Genomic DNA, 19838 nt, shown 5'->3' on the forward strand with positions numbered 1-19838 from the left:
GCAGTAGTACAGAAGTTTAATTATAAGGTTGCATAAATCTCATCTGGAGTTCAAGTCATGCACTCTCGATAAGCTTATTGCTCTGCTCCTGAACAGCCACTTGGAGCTCATTTTATCTTGTTGAGATTAATAAGACACATTTACAAGCTCCTAGCGTACTGGTCCCAAGGTTGCCAATGTGAACTTTCCATTATTAGAAATATTACCTGCCGCTCTCCATAGATCACAGCTCATTACAGGAATGGATGGAGATCTTTAACATCCCTTTCCTCCAACTAGCAGAATGAGTGGTCTCATATGCACCAAGTGTGCATCAGTGCGTGCAGTCCGAATTATACAGGTGTCCTCCCAGATACTTTCATTGAGAATCATTTGTACCATGGTAGATATTTGTCATCCATCTGAACTCCGCTACCAAGCAGATCCCCCGTGGTTAACAGTTTAAAAGTTTCTCTCTGGAAATGCGGCATGTATATTAATGGACTCACAAGGCCTTTAATGTAACTGAAATTGGAAAGCCAGAGGTCAGCTTTCTAATCTGCATATAATTGATTTCAATACAATGGCACTGTTCTATTGCTGTGGGTAGAACATCTGCTGTCTGTAGAGGAACAGGATATAATTATCCGCTCTGATCTTCAGACCACGAGGTTACCTTCAGCTCAGCCACGTTGTGACCCAGCGCAGATCCTGGAAGAGCCAAAATATCTCACCAGCCTCACTTAAAACATCAGAAATCTCCCACAGATCAGTATTTTAGGGACGTTTTATGTCCCAGAGGTGGGGACGAAGACATGGCAGGGGAAGAAGGGGCAGGAGAAGGGTGTCATGGCTAAAATGGGTGTGCCTGAGGCAAAAAAAATCCCTGTGGCATGCTTTGTAGGTCGTAAATCAGACTCTAAATAAATTGAACCCTGCCCCACCCACAGCCATTTGTTTCACTTCACATATATATCTTGGTCCTTTGCTTCCCATACAGAGCAAGTTTTTTAACTGCAGGTGAGGTTACATATAGGCTAGGGACCCCAAAAAAAGAGATTACCTTGGCGTTGGTTTTGGGGCTCTTTTGCATTGATCAATACAATGGCTAAACATCTATATATATAATTGCCTTATTCTGTCTGTCTGTCTGTCTGTCTGTCATGCTCCGAAATTGTGTCCTTACGGTGACACAAAGCTGATTGGCCGCTGGGCTCGCCATGGCCCTGCCCCCCCACACGGATTGGCCTCTCGCCCCGGCTCTCTGCAGGCCCCGCCCCCCTCACGCAATGCACGCTCACTCTGGCCCAACTGACACGGAGCTCCGATTCCCAGGTGAGTACACACACACATCAGATCACACTCACTCTCACACTCACTCTCACACACACCTCACACATCACATCCACACACTCACAACATCCTGGGATATCGCTTGCTTCTACACCGGCTCCGTCAGGATCCCGGCAGCGCCAGACATAACCTTGCGATGCTGGGATCTTGACGGAGGCCGTGAAAGCTGGTAACCATTATACACATCGGGTAACTAAGGTCCCTTAGTTACCCGATGTGTATCATAGTTACCAGTGTACACCGGCTCACACTCACTCTCACACACACCTCACACACACATCACATCGCATCCACACATCAAGGTCCTGCAGCTGCGGAACATACACACACATAACAGCACACACACACACACACACACAAATCAGATCACACTCACACACACCTCACACACGCCTCACATCGCATCCAAATACTCACAACATCCTGGGATATCGCTTGCTTCTCGGCGGCGATACTGTGCTGTTGTGAGCTTCCAGGACCTGCCGGGGGATCACATGGCCAGAAGCATGTGATATCCCGTCCCCAGATGTTGTGAGTATCAGCGCGTATGTGCAATATCGTCAGTGTGTGTGTCTTTGTGTGTGAGTGTATGCGATCGGGTGTGTGTGAGTGTATGCGATCGGGTGTGTGTGAGTGTATGCGATCGGGTGTGTGTGAGTGTATGCGATCGGGTGTGTGTGAGTGTATGCGATCGGGTGTGTGTGAGTGTATGCGATCGGGTGTGTGTGAGTGTATGCGATCGGGTGTGTGTGAGTGTATGCGATCGGGTGGGTGTGAGTGTATGCGATCGGGTGGGTGTGTGTGGGTGTGTGTGAGTGTATGCGATCGGATCTGTGAGTGTCGGCAGAGGAGCACGGCGTGCTGGAGGAGGCTGAGAGGAGAGAGGCTGAACCTGGGGAAGGCTGGGATGGGGAGGCTGATGCTGGAGACGGAGAGGCTGATGCTGGCGCAGCATGGCGGATGGAGCACCTTTGGGAGTGCGCAGCATGGCGGATGGAGCACGTTTGGGAGTGCGCAGCATGGCGGATGGAGCACGTTTGGGAGTGCGCAGCATGGCGGATGGAGCACGTTTGGGAGTGCGCAGCATGGCGGATGGAGCACGTTTGGAAATGCGCAGCATGGCGGATGGAGCACGTTTGGGAGTGCGCAGCATGGGGGATGCAGCACGATGGGGAGTGCGGAGTATGGCGGATGGAGCACGTTTGGGAGTGCGCAGCATGGCGGATGGAGCGCGTTTGGGAGTGCGCAGCATGGGAGATGGAGCACGATGGGGAGTGCACAGCATGGCGGATGGAGCACGTTTGGGAGTGTGCAGCATGGGGGATGGAGCACGATGGGGAGTGCGCAGCATGGGGGATGGAGCACGTTTGGGAGTGCGCAGCATGGGAGATGGAGCACGATGGGGAGTGCGCAGCATGGCGGATGGAGCACGTTTGGGAGTGCGCAGCATGGGGGATGGAGCACGATGGGGAGTGCGCAGCATGGCGGATGGAGCACGTTTGGGAGTGCGCAGCATGGGAGATGGAGCACGATGGGAGTGCGCAGCATGGGAGATGGAGCACGATGGGGAGTGCGCAGCATGGCGGATGGAGCACGTTTGGGAGTGCGCAGCATGGGGGATGGAGCACGATGGGGAGTGCGCAGCATGGCGGATGGAGCACGTTTGGGAGTGTGCAGCATGGCGAATGGAGCACGTTTGGGAGTGCGCAGGATGGGAGATGGAGCACGATGGGGGGTGCGCAGCATAGGGGATGGAGCACGTTTGGGAGTGCGCAGCATGGCGGATGGAGCACGTTTGGGAGTGCGCAGCATGAGGGATGGAGCACGTGTGGGAGTGCGCAGCATGAGGGATGGAGCACGTGTGGGAGTGCGCAGCATGGCGGATGGAGCATGTTTGGGAGTGCGCAGCATGGGAGATGGAGCACGATGGGGAGTGCGCAGCATGGCGGATGGAGCACGTTTGGGAGTGCGCAGAATGGGGGATGGAGCACGTTTGGGAGTGCGCAGGATGGGAGATGGAGCACGATGGGGGGTGCGCAGCATACGGGATGGAGCACGATGGGGAGTGCGCTGCATGGGGGATGGAGCACGATGGGAAGTGCACACCTCCCCCCAACACACACACACACATACGCGCGCGCGCGCACTGCACAACACACCACACCGCACACACACACACTGGGAACCACAAACAACTGCCCTACACAGACAACCACACACACAGACAACGCTGCACACACAAATATATGCACATACCGCACAACACGCACATTGCACAAAACATACCTCCCCCCCAAAACACACCACACACACACAAACTGCGCAACACACACACAACGCTACAGACACACAGCGCTCCACAAACAACGCACCACACAAACAACACCGCTCTCACCCCCCATCACACCCAGACAACATCCAGAACATGTACAGCGCCCTACACAAACACTTGGTAACTACACACAAAAACATCATATATATATATATATATATATATATATATATATATATATATATATATATATATATATATATATATATATATATATATATATAACAAAAATCATACATGAACTACACAATACGTAAATTCTAGAATACCCGATGCGTAGAATCGGGCCACCTTCTAGTCTCTAATATTCCTATTATTCATAGCAGTTATGCATATTCCATTTTTCATGTTTTTTCACTTTTTCAGATAGTTCATTGTATTTTTCAGTCTAGTATTCCCATAGCAGTTCTGCTTTTCATTATTCCCCTATACATTGTGACTTGTGTGCAACTCTTTATCCTATTGTAAATCAGACTCTGTCCAAGGTATCGGCAAATGTTGGTAATTTTATTTTAGAGAGAGGATGCTATCCACAAAAACACTAACTTGGCACTTAATATTTCAGTGTAACGGGTCAGAGATATTTTATACCACTCTAAACATGACATGAAAAATAAAAAGTTAAAATACACTACAAATAAATAATTAGAACTTCGGGCTCATGCTTCCGCACCCCCTGTGAGATCGGGGTTAGACACTACACAGGCCTTTCCTTCACTCAGCTAGGCCCAAAATGGGGGGTCACATGGACTTTGCTCTGCCCCCTGAGAATTAGAGGTCAGACGAGCCTTTCGCTGCCCAGTGGGGCTTCCTCTTGCCGGTCAACCAGACACGAATTAAAATGTGGAGGCGTGTTGCTTAAGGGTCTCATGTTGAAAAGTAATCTGTGCTATTGTTTTATTATTGTTATTATTATTGTTCATCTTTTTTTTACACTATTATTTTTTTCCAGCTAAGACTGAATCTTTGGCACTTTATAAAGTTTGTGGCTGATGTAATAAAATATTTGTGTGTTACAAAAAAAATCAAAAAAAATCTGTGAACAGTGATATCAGTTTCACTGGTGACACTAACAATCCGTGGGCTGACCATTACAGCACTGGATAGAGCTGTATATACTGTATACTGCTGATGTCCAGTGAAGACCTCTAAATTTACTTTATGTTCATGCTGAAACCTGTAAAATAACCTTCAGTTGTTCACAAAGCTTATGTGAAAACCCTACTAATATCTCAAGCACGTAGAGTACAAGGTTATTGACAGGGACGCGTTCTATGTCCCCAAGCCTCCATCGTCATCTGCAAGCTCATCAGTATGCTACTTTGATGGGATCAATACTGTTTATGTGAGCTTTCATTTATCATTCATCCTCTTGTCAATTGATAGAATGGAAAATAAAATGGAAAATCAAAACAAAAATATATCTGTTCTGCAGTCACATTAAAGGGAACCTGTCAGGTGCAATATGTACCCAGAACCTCGAGCAGTTCTGGGTGTATATTGCTAATCCCTGCCTAACCGTCCCTGTATACACTAGCATAGATAAAGAGATCTTTAGAAAAAGTATTTCTAAATATCTTTTATCATATGCTAATGAGTTTGGGGACTAGTCCCAAGGGTGTTGCTTCCCTTGCTAGTCGGCCACATTAGCATGTTAGTACACCCCTGTGGGCCCCTGTGGGTGTGCTAACATGCTAATGAATACGCAGCATCACAGGATGATCTCACTCACCTCTCCACAGCCAACGCCGCCCAACACTGGATTTCAGCTCAGTGTCCATGACCCCGGAGTTTCGGTCATTTGCACTATGAAGCCGGATGTACACGTCCTGTAAGCCGAAATCCAGCGTCGGACGCAATGGCAGCGGAGAGATGAGTGAGATCATCCTCTGACGCTATTAAAGATATAATAATAATAATAAAAGGGTTTAGGAATTACAGCTCTTGATAAAGAGGAAGCTAAATATTAAAGGGACCAAAACTAATTAGACAATTATATCATTATCTATTCCCTCATTAATTCATAATAAATTAAGCAGGTAAAAGGTCTGGAGCTGATTCTAGATGTGGCATTTGCATTAGAAAGCTGTTTCTGTGAACCCACAACATTCTATCAAAGGAGTCCTCAATGGAGGTCAAACAGAACATCAGACAGATAGCATAAATGTTAGGAGTGAACAAATCAATAACTTGGTACATTCTGCAAAAAAAGAGCACACTGGTGAGCGTGGGAATGCAAAAAATGCCTGGATGTCCACAGAACACAATAGTGATAGATAATTGCAGAATCATTTACATGGTGAAGAAAACCCTCTTCACAACATCCCCTCAAGTGAAGAACACTCTCTAGGAAGTAGGTGTTTCATTAAGCTAGGTCTACCATAGGGAGAAGATTTCATGAGAACAAATATAAAGGGTTCACTACAAGGTGCAAACCATTAATCAGCCTTAAAACTAGAAAAGCCAGATTAGACTTTGCCAAAAAACATCTAAAGAAGCCGCCTGGCTCTGGAAAAGCATTCTTTGGACAGATGAAACCAAGACCAACCTGTACCAGAATGATGGGAAGAAGTATGGAAAATGCTTGGATTGGCTCATGATGGAAAGCACACCACATCCTCTGCAATACATGTTGGAGGCAGTGAGATGACCGGGTATGCATGGCTTTCAATGGCACTGTGTCACTGGTGTTTATTGATCATGTGACTGAAGACAGAAGCAGCTGAATGAATGCTGAAGTGTACAGGGCTGTACTTTCTGCTCAGATTCAAACAAATACAGCAAGATTGATTGGACAGCGCTTCAGAGTAAAGATGGACAATGACCGAAACATACTGTGAAAGCACCAAGGAGATTTTGAAGGCAAATAAGTGGAATATTCTTTAATGGCTGAGTTAATCACCAGATATCAATCCCATCATGCATATATTTCACATACCGTATTTTTCAGATTATAAGACGCACTTTTCCTCCCAAAATTGTGGAAGGAAAATGAGGGGTGCGTCTTACAATCCGAATGTAACTTTTACCAGGTGGTGATTGAGATGGTTCACAGGAGGCAGGGGCTCTGTGCGGTGGCCGGCGGAGCTACTGTGTGCGGCCAGCGCAGCTGCTGTGGTCGGTGGCCGGCGCATCTGCTGTGGTCGGCAGTGGCCGGTGCAGCTGCTGTGTGCGGCGGCGGCCGGTGATGTTCAAGCCATTCTGAGGATGTCAGTGGTAAGGACTTCAAAGAATGGCACCCAGAATCCGCGCGTGCGCAGATGGAGCTCTTGGCTCAAGAGCTCCATTTGCGCACGCGCTGCCTCCGGGTAAAGCACATCTTCAGAATAACCCGTGCCTCGCCACCCCCCTCACAGAACAGAACCAGCACGGGCAAGAGCAGAGCCAGCACGGGGCACAGCAGAGCCAGCACGGGGCACAGCAGAGCCAGCACGGAGCAGAGCCAGGACAGAACAGAGCAGCGGAGCAGCGCCTGCACTCCCAGCACAGCAGTAAGACACCACCAGATTATAAAACAGACTCCATATATTTTTTTTTACCTCTTTACCTTTTTTTTTCCCTCTGAATTTGGGGTGCGTCTTATAAAACGAAAAATACGGTACTTAACACAAAATTAATAGAAAAAGATCCTCAATCAACTACAGTAAAGCCCTGGCAAAGCATCACATATTTAAATAAGAAATATCGGCCTGCAGAGCTGAAATCATGAAGAATCACTGTCACTGTCCAAATATTTCTGGACCTATCTGTATCTGCCTTCTCTGGCTGATGGAATTTTCTGCTGGAAGTAACATGGCGCAGGACAATTGCAGATCTCTATCCATGTGAATATACAATGATAAATTGGGAAAAAAGGATGTCCCCTTTAAAGGCTCAGCAGTGGCATCTACACAAGGACTCCTTCCATTGCGCTTGTTAAATGTCTCAGGACGCACCGTGGAAGTAAAGTTTTTGCTTTAGGGAACGTGTCATGTATAATCATTGTCATATGAATGTGGCTGAGGCACATTTAGCTGGTTCTGGGAGGAACTACATGGAATATAAATGTATTGTCTGTACAGGTCTATTCTTCTTGTTTCTGCTTTTGCACTTTTCCAGTGTGCATGGGCGACATGGTTTAGTGATTGTCGTGATGAACATTTAGTGTAATTTCACATATTCCCCTTAAGCGTAAGGTTTAATTTGTACAATCCCATTTCTTTTAGCCACTCTAGGTAATTTTAATTCTATGTGATACTCACTGTGTGTAATGACCGGCATCTAATGCTTCTAATTGACATCATATTAGAAATTGGTATTAACTATTAACTGTTCAGGGCTCGTGCAGAAGACTGTATTTTCGATCCGACTCTCGGACCAATGTTATTCAATGAGGTCGTGCACGTCTGATTTTTTCCTACAAGGAACAATGTTGCAGCATGCACAATTTGCCTCCAAGAATCAGGTGGCGCTCGGCCATTTAAGGCTACTTTCACACATCCGGTTTGAGCAGTGCGGCTCAATCCGGCTGTGAAACCTATGCAACGGATGCGGCGAAAACACCGCATCCTTTGCATAAGTTTTTACATGCAGCCCGTCCGTTTTTTTCCGGTTGCGGCACGCTACTGAGCATGCGCAGTGGAAGAAACCGCATGCGGCGGCCGGATGCGGTTTTTTCCGCATCGCGCCGCATCCGGCGTCCATAGGCATGCATTGAAAAATGCGCCGCAGCGGGCGGATGCGGCGCGATGCAGTTTTTTTGCTGGAGCAAAAAACGTGCCAGGGAACGTTCCATCCGGCCGCGGCATCGGCTAAATCTGCCGCATGCGGCAAAAACCGGACCGAACGCAAGCCCATGTGGCACAATATGGCACTAATGTAAGTCTATGCAAAAAAAAAAAGGCAACCGGCGGCAAAAAAAACAGTTGCGGTTTTTCTGCAGAGCGCCGTATTGTGCCGCAGAGCAAAAACCGGATGTGTGAAAGTAGCCTAAGCTGGACCACACTCGGATGACAAAATGGAGAAGATGGAGAATCTTATTTTTCTAGTCTTCTCCACATCTGAGAAACATGGATCCCCCTACATTTTTCTCGGATGAAGAAAATACGATAGTGTGAACCCAGCCGAAGGGCTATTAAAGGGAACTTGTCATCAGTTTTGGGGCCTTTAAGCTGCGACCACCACCAGTGGGCTCTTATATACAGCATTCTAATATTCTGTATATAAGAGCCCAGGCCGCTGCGTAGAACATAAAAATCACTTTATAATACGGTACTTACCTAAATGGTCGCTGCGGTGGAGTGGGGTCATATGGGCATCTCCGTTCTCCGGTGCCGGCGCCTCCTCTTTTTGCCATCTTTGGCCATCTTCTGAAGCCTGTGTGCATGACGCGTCCTACGTTATACACACTCGCCGGTCCCGTACAAGCGCACTACAACACTTTGATCTGCCTTGCTCAGGGCAGATCAAAGTGCGCCTGCTCAGGACCTGAATGCCAGCGAGTGTGAATGACATAGGACGTGTCATGCACCCCAGATTCAGAAGAAGCACGACAAAGATGGCCGAAAGAGGAGGCGCCGGCACCGGAGAACAAAGACGCCCATATGACCCAACTGCACCACAGCGACCATTTAGGTGAGTATTATAAAGTGATTTTTACGATCTACACAGCGGCCTGGGCTCTTATATATACAGGATGTTAGAATACTGTATATAAGAGCCCACTGGTGGTGGCCGCAGCTTATAGGCCCCAAATCTGGTGACAGGTTGCCTTTAAGGATAATAACAGGATGCTACAAGGATTGTAAAAACTGACAAATGGACCAAAATGGGTCTAGTACACTGCAAAACAGATGGACCATTTTTCTTGTATCTGAAAAAAATCGATCCACGAAAACCAGCCTAACAGAAATAATAAAAAGTTATTGTAGATAAAATACCCATTAATAGATAACAAAATACACAAGTGTTGTCAATAGGATGAACCAACATAGATGGTTCATACTATCAGACGGGGCATCTGTCTATCCATACTTTTGTTTCATCTATCCATAAATATTCTGGTCTATAGGCTGCTTTACACACAGCGACATCGTTAGCGATGTCGCTGGTGAAAGCACCCGCCCCCGTCGTTTGTGCGTAATGGGCAAATTGCTGCCCGTGTCGTACAAAATGGCTGGTATCCATCAAACATACTTACCTTCCTGATGACGTGACTGTGGCCGGCGAACAGCCTCTTTTCTAAGGAGGTGGTTTGTGTGGCGTCACAGCGACGTCACACGGCAGGCGTCCAATAGAAGCGGAGGGGCGGAGAGCAGCTGCATGAAAGTCACGCCCACCTCGTTGCCGGAGGATGCAGGTACGGTGTTGTTCATCGTTCCTGGGGTGTCACACGTAGCGATGTGTGCTGCCTCAGGAACGACGAACAACCTGCGTCCAAAATCAGCAACAACATTTGGGAAATGGACGCCGTGTTAACAATCAACGATTTGGTGAGTATTTTCAATCATTTACGGTCGCTTGTACGTGTCACATGCAACAACGTCGCTAACGAGGCCGGATGTGCGTCACGAATTCCGAGACCCCAAAGACATCTCGTTAGCGATGTCGTTGTGTGTAAAGCCCACTTATCTCAATAGGTGGTCAGAAGAGTTGCTGATTATTTAATTATGCCTATAGACCCAAAAATATCATCACTATGGCAAACAGTAGTATATCACACAAATACATAAAAAAACTCAGTAAAATATTATTATATACCATAATTCTTCTCAAACGTTCTGCTACACTGAATGCAATATACCAATAATAAAAATAACTGCCTGTTTACTGATACAGAGATGACCCCCAGAGCCAACCTTCCCTAATTAGAAGACATGGGGGCAGATGTTCTAATGTTGGCTATCATTCTAACAGCATAAATGTAGATAAGGCTATCAGTAGACGAGCACAGTCTTTCACCGTAATGTGGGCTGTTTGATATATTTGGAACACGTCTGGAGAACATTAGACTTTCATTGGTTTTTATACCGCTGTTTGGATAATGTTGTGCCTAAAAAGTCAAATATATCAATAAGCTCAAGAAAACCACAACCCTTTTTTTTATACACCTTTAGGCCCCATTCTCACGTGCGTATAAAACATGTACATAACAGACTGGTACTGTTGTCATTAGTGTTTTCCACAAGTGTGTCATCAGAGTGCCATCCATGTGTCATTAGAGTACCATCAGTGTTTTCCCATCAGAGTGCCATCAGTGTATTCCTTCAAAGTGCCACCAGTGTTTTCCATCAGAGTGCCATAGGTGGTTTCCATCAGTCATATCAGTGTTTTCCATTGGTGTGCCATCAGAGTGCCATGCATATGTCATCAAATTGCCATCAATGTTTTTCATTAGACTGCCATCTGTGTGTCATCAGAGTGCCATCAGTGTATTCCTTCAAAGTGCCATCAGTGTTTTCCATTAGAGTGCCATCAATGTGTTCTATCAAAGTGCCATTAGTGTTTCCCATCAGTGTTCTCTATTAGTGTGTCAGAGAGTCATCCGTGTTTTTCCCATTTGGCTAAAGAAATAAATATATTACAAAGCTTCTTGTATACTTTCATTTCAATGTTAAACACGTACAGCGTTTAAAAAGCTTCTATTGGATGCCTGCCGTGTCACGTCGCTGTGATGCCGCATGACCCCTTAGAAAGGAGGCGGATCGCCAGCCAGAGCGACGTCGCAGGGCAGGTAAGCGTGTGACGGGGGAGAGCAATTTTGTGCGCGATGGGCAGTGATATGAACGTGTCGCACAAACGAGGGGGCGGGTCCGCACGATAACGATATCGTTACTGAGTAAAGCCCCCTAAAGAGTCTTCAATTCTTTTTGACAAATTAAATTGTTTAAAAAAATTTGTGCAAAACATTCTGGTGCCCCTAACTCCCCATGGGTCTTCATCCTCATAAATGTGCACGGGGGCACCTGGCAGAGATCTGTTTTCTTGATTTCAATAATTGTATACACAGCACACATGGCACACTGATGCCGTCCATGTTCTGTGCGTGTTTTTCACTGACACATAGACTTGTACTGGCTCTTGTTATTTGTGCTGCCAGAGGATAAAACGGACAAGTCTCCATGTGTTTTACATGGACACACGTTTTGTGTAAATATACACCATAGCACCATAGGTTATAGTGGGTAGGCGTGAAAAAACGGATGCCAAGCGTACCGGAAACACGAACATATGAAGGGGGACTCTAAAGGGGGCTTTACACGCTACGATATTGTTAATGTTTTATCGTCGGGGTCACGGTGTTTGTGACGCACATCTGGCGTCATTAACGATATCGCAGCGTGTGACACTTTGTGCGACCTAAAGCGATCGCAAAAGTGGCACAAATCGTTTGCCGCGGAGAGGTCGTCCTAAAACCAAAAATCGGTCACCTTTCATTAGCGATGTAGTTCCTCGTTCCTGCGGCAGTACACATCGCTGTGTGTGAAGCCGCAGGAGCGAGGAACATCTCCTTACCTGCCTCCACCAGCTATGCGGAAGGAAGGAGGTGGGCGGGATGTTTACATCCCGCTAATCTCCGCCCCTCCGCTTCTATTGGATGCCTGCCGTGTCACGTCGCTGTGATGCCGCATGACCCCTTAGAAAGGAGGCGGATCGCCAGCCAGAGCGACGTCGCAGGGCAGGTAAGCGTGTGACGGGGGAGCGCAATTTTGTGCGTGATGGGCAGCGATATGAACGTGTCGCACAAACGAGGGGGCGGGTCCACACGATAACGATATCGTTACTGAGTAAAGCCCCCTAAAGAGTCTTCAATTCTTTTTGACAAATTAAATTGTTTAAAAAAATTTGTGCAAAACATTCTGGTGCCCCTAACTCCCCATGGGTCTTCATCCTCATAAATGTGCACGGGGGCACCTGGCAGAGATCTGTTTTTTTTATTTCAGTAATTGTATACATAGCCAGGAAGCGAAACAAATAATTGGGAATCTTACCGGAAAGTAATCCTGCGAGTCTGAATTTCCCCCACCTTCCCCCAAACTCTTCTAAGTCTAATTATCATTATTAATAAGGAGTGACAGATCTAGGTGGCTCAACATGAACACAGAAAAGCTGGTAACTTCTTTTTTGAAACATGGAGAAAAAAAATCACAGCCTATAATTGTGATATCCGAAGATTACTGAGAAAAGAGAATGCATCTCCTCCGCCTGAAACCTCTAACACAGTACAGGGGTTTCCCAAAAATAAAGAAAACTAATCAACGAAAAATTATATTGTTATAAGTGTATAAATACTTTTAATTATTTATTTATGCTCGTCTTGTGTAGGCGGCAATTACGGTGTCTAACAAAAGTATTCACACCCCGTGAATTTTTACACTTATTGTAACTTTACTTTATTTTTATTGGGATTTTTTTTAGTAATATAACAACACTAAATAGTAAGTATTTGTGAAGTGTAGAGGAAATTATAAAAGCTTTTCTAAATAGTTAAAAAATCTAAATCCAAAAATTGGGATGTGCATTTATATTCCGCCCCTGTGAGTTAATACTTCCTTTCCATCGGGCTTTGTGTAAATTGTGTTTAAGGCCTTGAGCGCACTAGAAAATGGAGTTTTCTTAAGAAAATTCTGCACCCTCTGAAAGATTACCGCACTTGCGGTAAAAAAAACGCAGCAAACCGCACCCGAAAACGCATGCGGTTTTACTGCGATTTTCCGTGGTTTTGTTGCGAATTTTCCGCAGGTTGTGCCCTGCGTTTTTTTACCATTATCTATAGCAAAAAGTGCAGGCACCTGCGGAACAGAAATTATATGCACATTATTTTTGCTGCAGAAATTCTGCAGCTAAACCTGTAGGGGAAAAAAAAAACACAGTGTGCGCACAGCATTTTTTTTACCTTAGGTTTTGCTGGGGAAGGACTGCAGCAAGGTTATGAACATTTTCTACAGCAATTCATGCAGCAAAACCGCGGCAAAAACCGCAGCGTGCGCACAGGGCCTAAAGGGGTTGTCCACTGCTTTAAGATTGATGGCCTATCCTTAGGAGAGGTCATCAATGTCTGATCAGACGGGGTCCGATATCTAGGACCCCCTCCGATCAGCTGTTCTTGGTGCCTACAGGGGCAACATGTGGCCAGAAATGCTCAGTTATGCAGCTGCCCCATCAACTCATAGAGGCGCTGCACATTCACCTCCCATTCAAATCAATAGGAGGCGGATGTGCAGTAATCGTCAGCAGCTGCTATCATAAGATGGAACAGCTCCGGGACCAAGCATTTCCAGCCACCTGCTGCCACTGCCAGCACAGAGAACAGCTGATCGGCGGGGGTGCTGGGTATCGGACCCCAGCCTATCAGACAATAATGACCTATCCTAAGGATTCAAATCAATTGGGAGCAGATGTGCAGTACCTGGCTAAGGTTGCTATCTGAAGACAGGGCAGCTCCAGAACTGAGCATTCCTGGCCACTGGCGGCACCAAGAACAGCTGATCGGCGGGGGTGACAGGTGTCGGACCCTGGCCAATGAGGCACTGATGACCTATCCTATGGATTCAAATCAATAGGAGGCGGATGTGCAGTAGTCAGCCACGGCCGCTATCTGAAGATGGGGCAGCTCCACAACTTAGCATTTCTAGCCACTTGCTGCTGCCAGCACCAAGAATAGCAGATCTGTGGGAGTGCTGGGTGTCAGACCCTGGCCAGACAGAAATTGATGACATATCCTAAGGATTCAAATCAATAGGAGGTAGATGTGCAGTATCCGGCTGCTATCTGAAGACAGGCCATCTCCAGAACTGAGCATCTCTTGCCACCTGCTGCTTCCGGCACCAAAAACAGCTGATCAGCGGGGGTGTGGGAAGTCCATCCCCGGCTGATCAGACATTGATGACCTATCCTAAGGATAAGCCATCAATGTAAAAGTAGGGGACAACCTCTAAGCGTTTGGAAGGTATACCCATGAGAAGGTTTCAGACATATTCCACCATATGCGTGTACACTTGCTTACGTGTACTGGACAGTATCCTCTATTTTGCAGATGGCACACTGCTGTACTTTTTTATACAGTAAGAGGATATTGATGCACAATATTTTGTTCGAGGCTAAAATGACACTTTTTTTGCTCCTTTGGATGAGTGAATCCCTATGGATGAGTTTAATGTATACATTCTGCTCTGAGTTTCATTGCACATTTTTGTATATAATGTCATGTAAAATTTAACTACATGACACATACATATAACCTACATCAAAAAGTGCTTTGTGCACTAGCGTTGGGCATATGTAATAATTATCTGGTAATAATATTGATTTATAGAATACAGAACAGTGATAACTACAGAGATACACCAATCCCCCCATATCTTTGTATCTCCAGATGCACTTATAGTAATTAATGCTGGGTCAGCCATCTGTCACCATTCATTACTACTGTACTGTACCAGCATCCACTCCAGCAATATCCCCAGCTCCAGCCCACTCCTATCACCCTCAATAATTCAGGGCAAACACAACTACCATAGCCACTTCCCAATACAAAGTAATAAAGAAAACATCTAAAATAAAATAATAATAATAATAATAATAATAATAATAATAAAGTGCGTCTGGCCACAAATGATTAGTTAGTGAGCAGGAAAATTAACTTTACTGTAGCATTAGGCTACAAGTCTCTCCATCGTGCACCGTTAGAGGTCTTAGAAATGGTGACACAAACAAAATTTACCGTAATTTTTTAACATATTTCTGAAATATAATAATATAAAATAAAATATAATAAAAACTATAAAGGATATTTATCTGAGGACTCACGTTGAAAGGATAGTTCACAATGGACTCATATAATCAACACCTGAAAATAATGGTGGAAACAATTTTTTCCCAATTTCACCCCACTAGGAAATTTGTTTTCCCATTTTTCAGTACATTGTGGTGGAGCTTGTGCCTTATTTGCATAGAAAATCAACAATCAATTTCTCTAAGGCCTCCTTCACATGTCCATGTGCCCGGTATGTGTGATGATCATTTTCACACGTATCGGAGACACGAACACACGTAGACCCATTAAAATCAATAGGTCTGGCCCACCTGCGTCTTTTCACATCGACCGTGTGTCCGTGTGCTCCACACGTAGACATGTCTGCTTTTCTTAGCAGCAAAGGTGTCACACGGACTGCACACTGATGTGATCCGTACGACATGTACCGGAGAAAACCACGTGTCTGTGAAATAAAATGCTTTTCTATACTCATCTGTCTCCACCGCTGATGTCTCCAGCACTGCCATCACTTGCTTCCAACCCCCACTCATTACATATTCACTGCACTGAGGACCGGAAGCAGCAGCACCATGGACAGGTAAGTATAGAAGTTCATGCTGCCGTTTGCTATGCGGATGTTACACTAACAGCACACGCTGAACACACACACGGACACACATATACGAACCTACACTATGGACCGTGCAAACACGAACGTGTGAAAGAGGCCTCAAGAGGAACTACGAATTTCTAAAAGAAAGTAATAAGCGTTACAGGAACTTTACATCAGTATGGGGTATAAAAACCCGATGACAGGTTCCCCTTAAAAATCAGGATAGGCTGCTCACAAGCATCAATACATCTGAAATAATTAATAAAATGATTATTAATAATAACAACATATACTTATGGCCTATTTAGATGAGCTAATAATCATAAGACCAAGTTCACAGGAATGATCGTCCCCAATGAATGCCATAACTAAACAGGAGGGCAACCGCCTGACGTACGAGCAAAACATTCGTTCCTCAACTGAGATGTTTTTTAGGCCTACTTAAAAAATAGGTGTGAACAGGTGATGAGCTGCTTACAAGAGAAAGCTGTAAACCATCGCTTACAGTCCAAGTCCAAATTGTTAACATAAAAAAAAATCGCTATGTGCCCATACAATGTTCATTAGCTGGGATCGACCCTTCTAATGGGGTCATTACCTTTTTACTCCTTATGATCAGGGACACAGCTCTGTAATGGAGAGTAAAGGGTAAGTATATATTATTACATTAATGCACGCAGCTTTTTAATTAAGCTTTTCAATGATCTGAGCTTCACCTGTGGCACCTGCGGAGCAGCGGCAAGAAACGCTCCCAACTGCCACGTGTTAATGAACGCTACATGTGCGCATAGAGAATCATTGTTCTTGGCAGGACATATTGACCACGGGAGCGATCTGCTGGATGATTGGGTGACCCGGCGGTCTGTTTATCTGATAATCGGAAAACAAGCTCTCCTAGGAACACTCATTCCCCAGTATCGGCCGGTGTAAGTGTAACATAAAGGGAACCTGTCATATGGAGAGATGCTATTAACTTGGAGATATGAGGTTAATCTGCAGGTTAATAGCATTCTGAACCTGCCTGGCACCTGCACATTAGACCCTGCTGCTGGTAGGAAAAGAGCTTTAATCCTCCCAGCAGTGTCCTGGTTTCAGTCATGGAGGCGGCACCAGTGCAGGTTCAGTCACCGCTGTGTGTATGGAAAGCGGCCGCTATAACCATGCCCTTGCACTGACTGACAGCTGCTCAACATTAGAGGAAGCTTTCAGTCAGTGGGAGGGGGCATGGTTACAGCCACCGATCTCCATACACAGCCGTGACTGACACTGCTGGGAAGATTAAAGCTCTTGTTCTTCCGGCAGCGGGGTCTAATATGCAGGTCCCGGGCAGATTCAGAATGCTATTAACCTGCAAGGAAATAGAATTTTTCTAAGTGTTAAAGAGACTGTCCAGAGGTCTGTACTGTCTGTGCCGGCAGAAGATGACGCTGAGCACAACAGGCCGGAGGTCCAGGAGATCCCCTTTAACTCACTGCACCGGTTACCTCCATTCATTATACTAATCCCATGTTATGTGACCGCACACTGTGTTATGGCGACTTGTCAAGAGTTTATCAATCTACTGTAATAGTAACAACAGCGCCCAGTGGATCGCACCATAGACGCCGGCACGTCTGCAAAACACCTCAACCTGCCAACACCCAGGGCATTTATCAATCTAACTGTATAAACAGAAGATCATAATAATAACATTTTTTATTGCTATAGCTCCAACATGTTCCGCAGCGCTTTACATTTCATAAAAGACATATACAGACAACATCAGATACAAGTTATCAGATACAGGAGTAGTGAGGGCCCGGCTCCTAATCTTACATCCGCATCCACAACCACAGCATTAGATTGATGTGGATACATAATACCTAATGAATGGGAATGACATTCATAACAATAATAAAGCTTCTGCTGCCGTAGAGTAAGCGGTACCACTGCCACCAATCACAACCAGAACGGCTGCACTGATCACCAGCCATCAGGCATTGCATGCAAAATAGACTGGAATGTAAGCATGTTATTAACTAATAAAGTGTCTATGAGAAAGAGGAGAGTGATCATATAGGACTGAGCTACCTTCTCTGCACTACCAGGTGAGAGTCACCACATATATACCAAATATCAGGGAATCTATGAGAATCCCACTACTGTATACAGGATAGTATATACATATTCTGTATACACAGCAGTGCCTCAATCACAGGAGCGACCAGCGGTCCATATCTTAGAAGACGTCTCAGTAATTGGACATCATCACTATAACCACAGACGTAATAATATAATAATAACAATAATAACAACAATATAATAATATAGCAATATGACATATAGGAGTGCTGATATAGAAAGAGCGTAAATAAACTGAAAACAGTCAGAATTCCCGGAGATCCATCATCCGGATGTAAGATGTAGGTGACAGCGAATTGTCAGATTTCCCAGCACATGTGATGACTGCACGGTGCTGATAACAAATCCCAAACCAGTCTCCAGGGGTTCAGCAGATCGCACCCCAATATTCTGCTACATTAGAGGTTACTGCTGACAATACCAGTAATGCACCTGCACAGGGGGAATACCACTATAGTGAGGGCATAGCCTGGCAGCTAGGGCATGGGCAGCTAGGGCATGAGGGGCTGTAGGGGGCTTCTCCACCGTGGCCAGGGTATTCAGATACAGGGATAGGATACACAATGAAAGCTTAGCCCCAGATAAGAGAAAGCCTGGCAATGTGCAGAACAGCTGCAGCCATTGCACCTCTGCACCTTGGGCTGCAGACCCCTTCATGGTGCCCCAGGCAGGACAGTGCTGCATGCTGCATGGCAGGACAGTCAGGGCTCACCTTCCTCTTCTCCCATGTGTTCCTCACTCCAGGAGCAGCACAGTAACATCAACCTCATTCACCCCACGTGTGTGAGGCCGGCCCGGGGTCCAGTGTGTGAGGCCGGTCCAGGGTCCAGTGTGTGAGGCCGGTCCAGGGTCCAGTGTGTGAGGCCGGTCCGGGGTCCAGTGTGTGAGGCCGGTCCAGGGTCCAGTGTGTGAGGCCGGTCCGGGGTCCAGTGTGTGAGGCCGGTCCAGGGTCCAGTGTGTGAGGCCGGCCCGGGGTCTAGTGTGTGAGGCCGGCCGGGGTCCAGTGTGCGCTCCCCGTGCAGACAGCGGGTCCTCCTGGCTGGTCCCTCGTATGGGAAGCGCTGCTACACACAGATGCTACAGAGCAGAATGGGAGGAGGGTGGACAACCATGCAGAATCCCTGGGAAAGATGCTCCTGTGTGTGAGGCTGGAGCAGCATTATGTCACCGGCAGGATCCTGAGAGCGGCACAATGCTGCGTCAGTGCTGAGCCATTACACGTACAGGATTACCTCACCGCACTGCGCCCTCCCTGGTGGATAGTGTTATTACATACTGTATACAGTACGGGGCTGGCAAGCGGATTTTTTTCTTCAGACAACCCCAAAAAAAGACAATATTTCTTTATATATATAATCTTATAAGGGCAAGTGCAGAGAAGCGAATATTCAGTCTCTGTGCAATCCAACCAAACAGTGACCCGCTCTCGGACCGATGTTAGTCTATGAGGATGTGCCCATAACCAAGTTTTTTCCTCAGACGAGTCACGTATTAAAAAATCCAGAAAAGTAGGACGATTTTGTCATCCGTGCTTGTCATCCGTGCGCTGTCCGTGTGCTGTCGTGTGCTGTCCGAGTGCTGTCCGTACACTGTCTGTAGGCTGTCCGTGTGCTGTCCATACACTGTACGCTGTCCGTGTGCTGTCCGTGTGCTCTCCGTACACTGTCTGTACGTTGTCCGTGTGCTGTCCGTACACTGTCTGTACG

The 19838-nt window shown here is 46.2% G+C and overlaps 1 protein-coding gene across 2 annotated transcripts in view; it reads right to left on the reverse strand.

Annotated features, from left to right (window-relative positions):
- LIMK1 (LIM domain kinase 1) overlaps positions 1-19346 on the reverse strand; it is a 183424-nt gene extending 164078 nt beyond the window's left edge. For both annotated transcript variants that reach the window (XM_075335372.1, XM_075335371.1), the window contains exon 1: positions 18845-19346. In XM_075335372.1, coding sequence (XP_075191487.1) covers positions 18845-18902 — 58 coding nt within the window. In that variant the 5' untranslated portion in view covers positions 18903-19346. The remainder of the gene's footprint in view (positions 1-18844) is intronic.
- Positions 19347-19838: the final 492 nt, after the last annotated feature.

The sequence above is a fragment of the Anomaloglossus baeobatrachus genome, chromosome 2, assembly GCF_048569485.1.
Source record: "Anomaloglossus baeobatrachus isolate aAnoBae1 chromosome 2, aAnoBae1.hap1, whole genome shotgun sequence".
In the NCBI taxonomy this organism is placed as follows: domain Eukaryota; kingdom Metazoa; phylum Chordata; class Amphibia; order Anura; family Aromobatidae; genus Anomaloglossus; species Anomaloglossus baeobatrachus.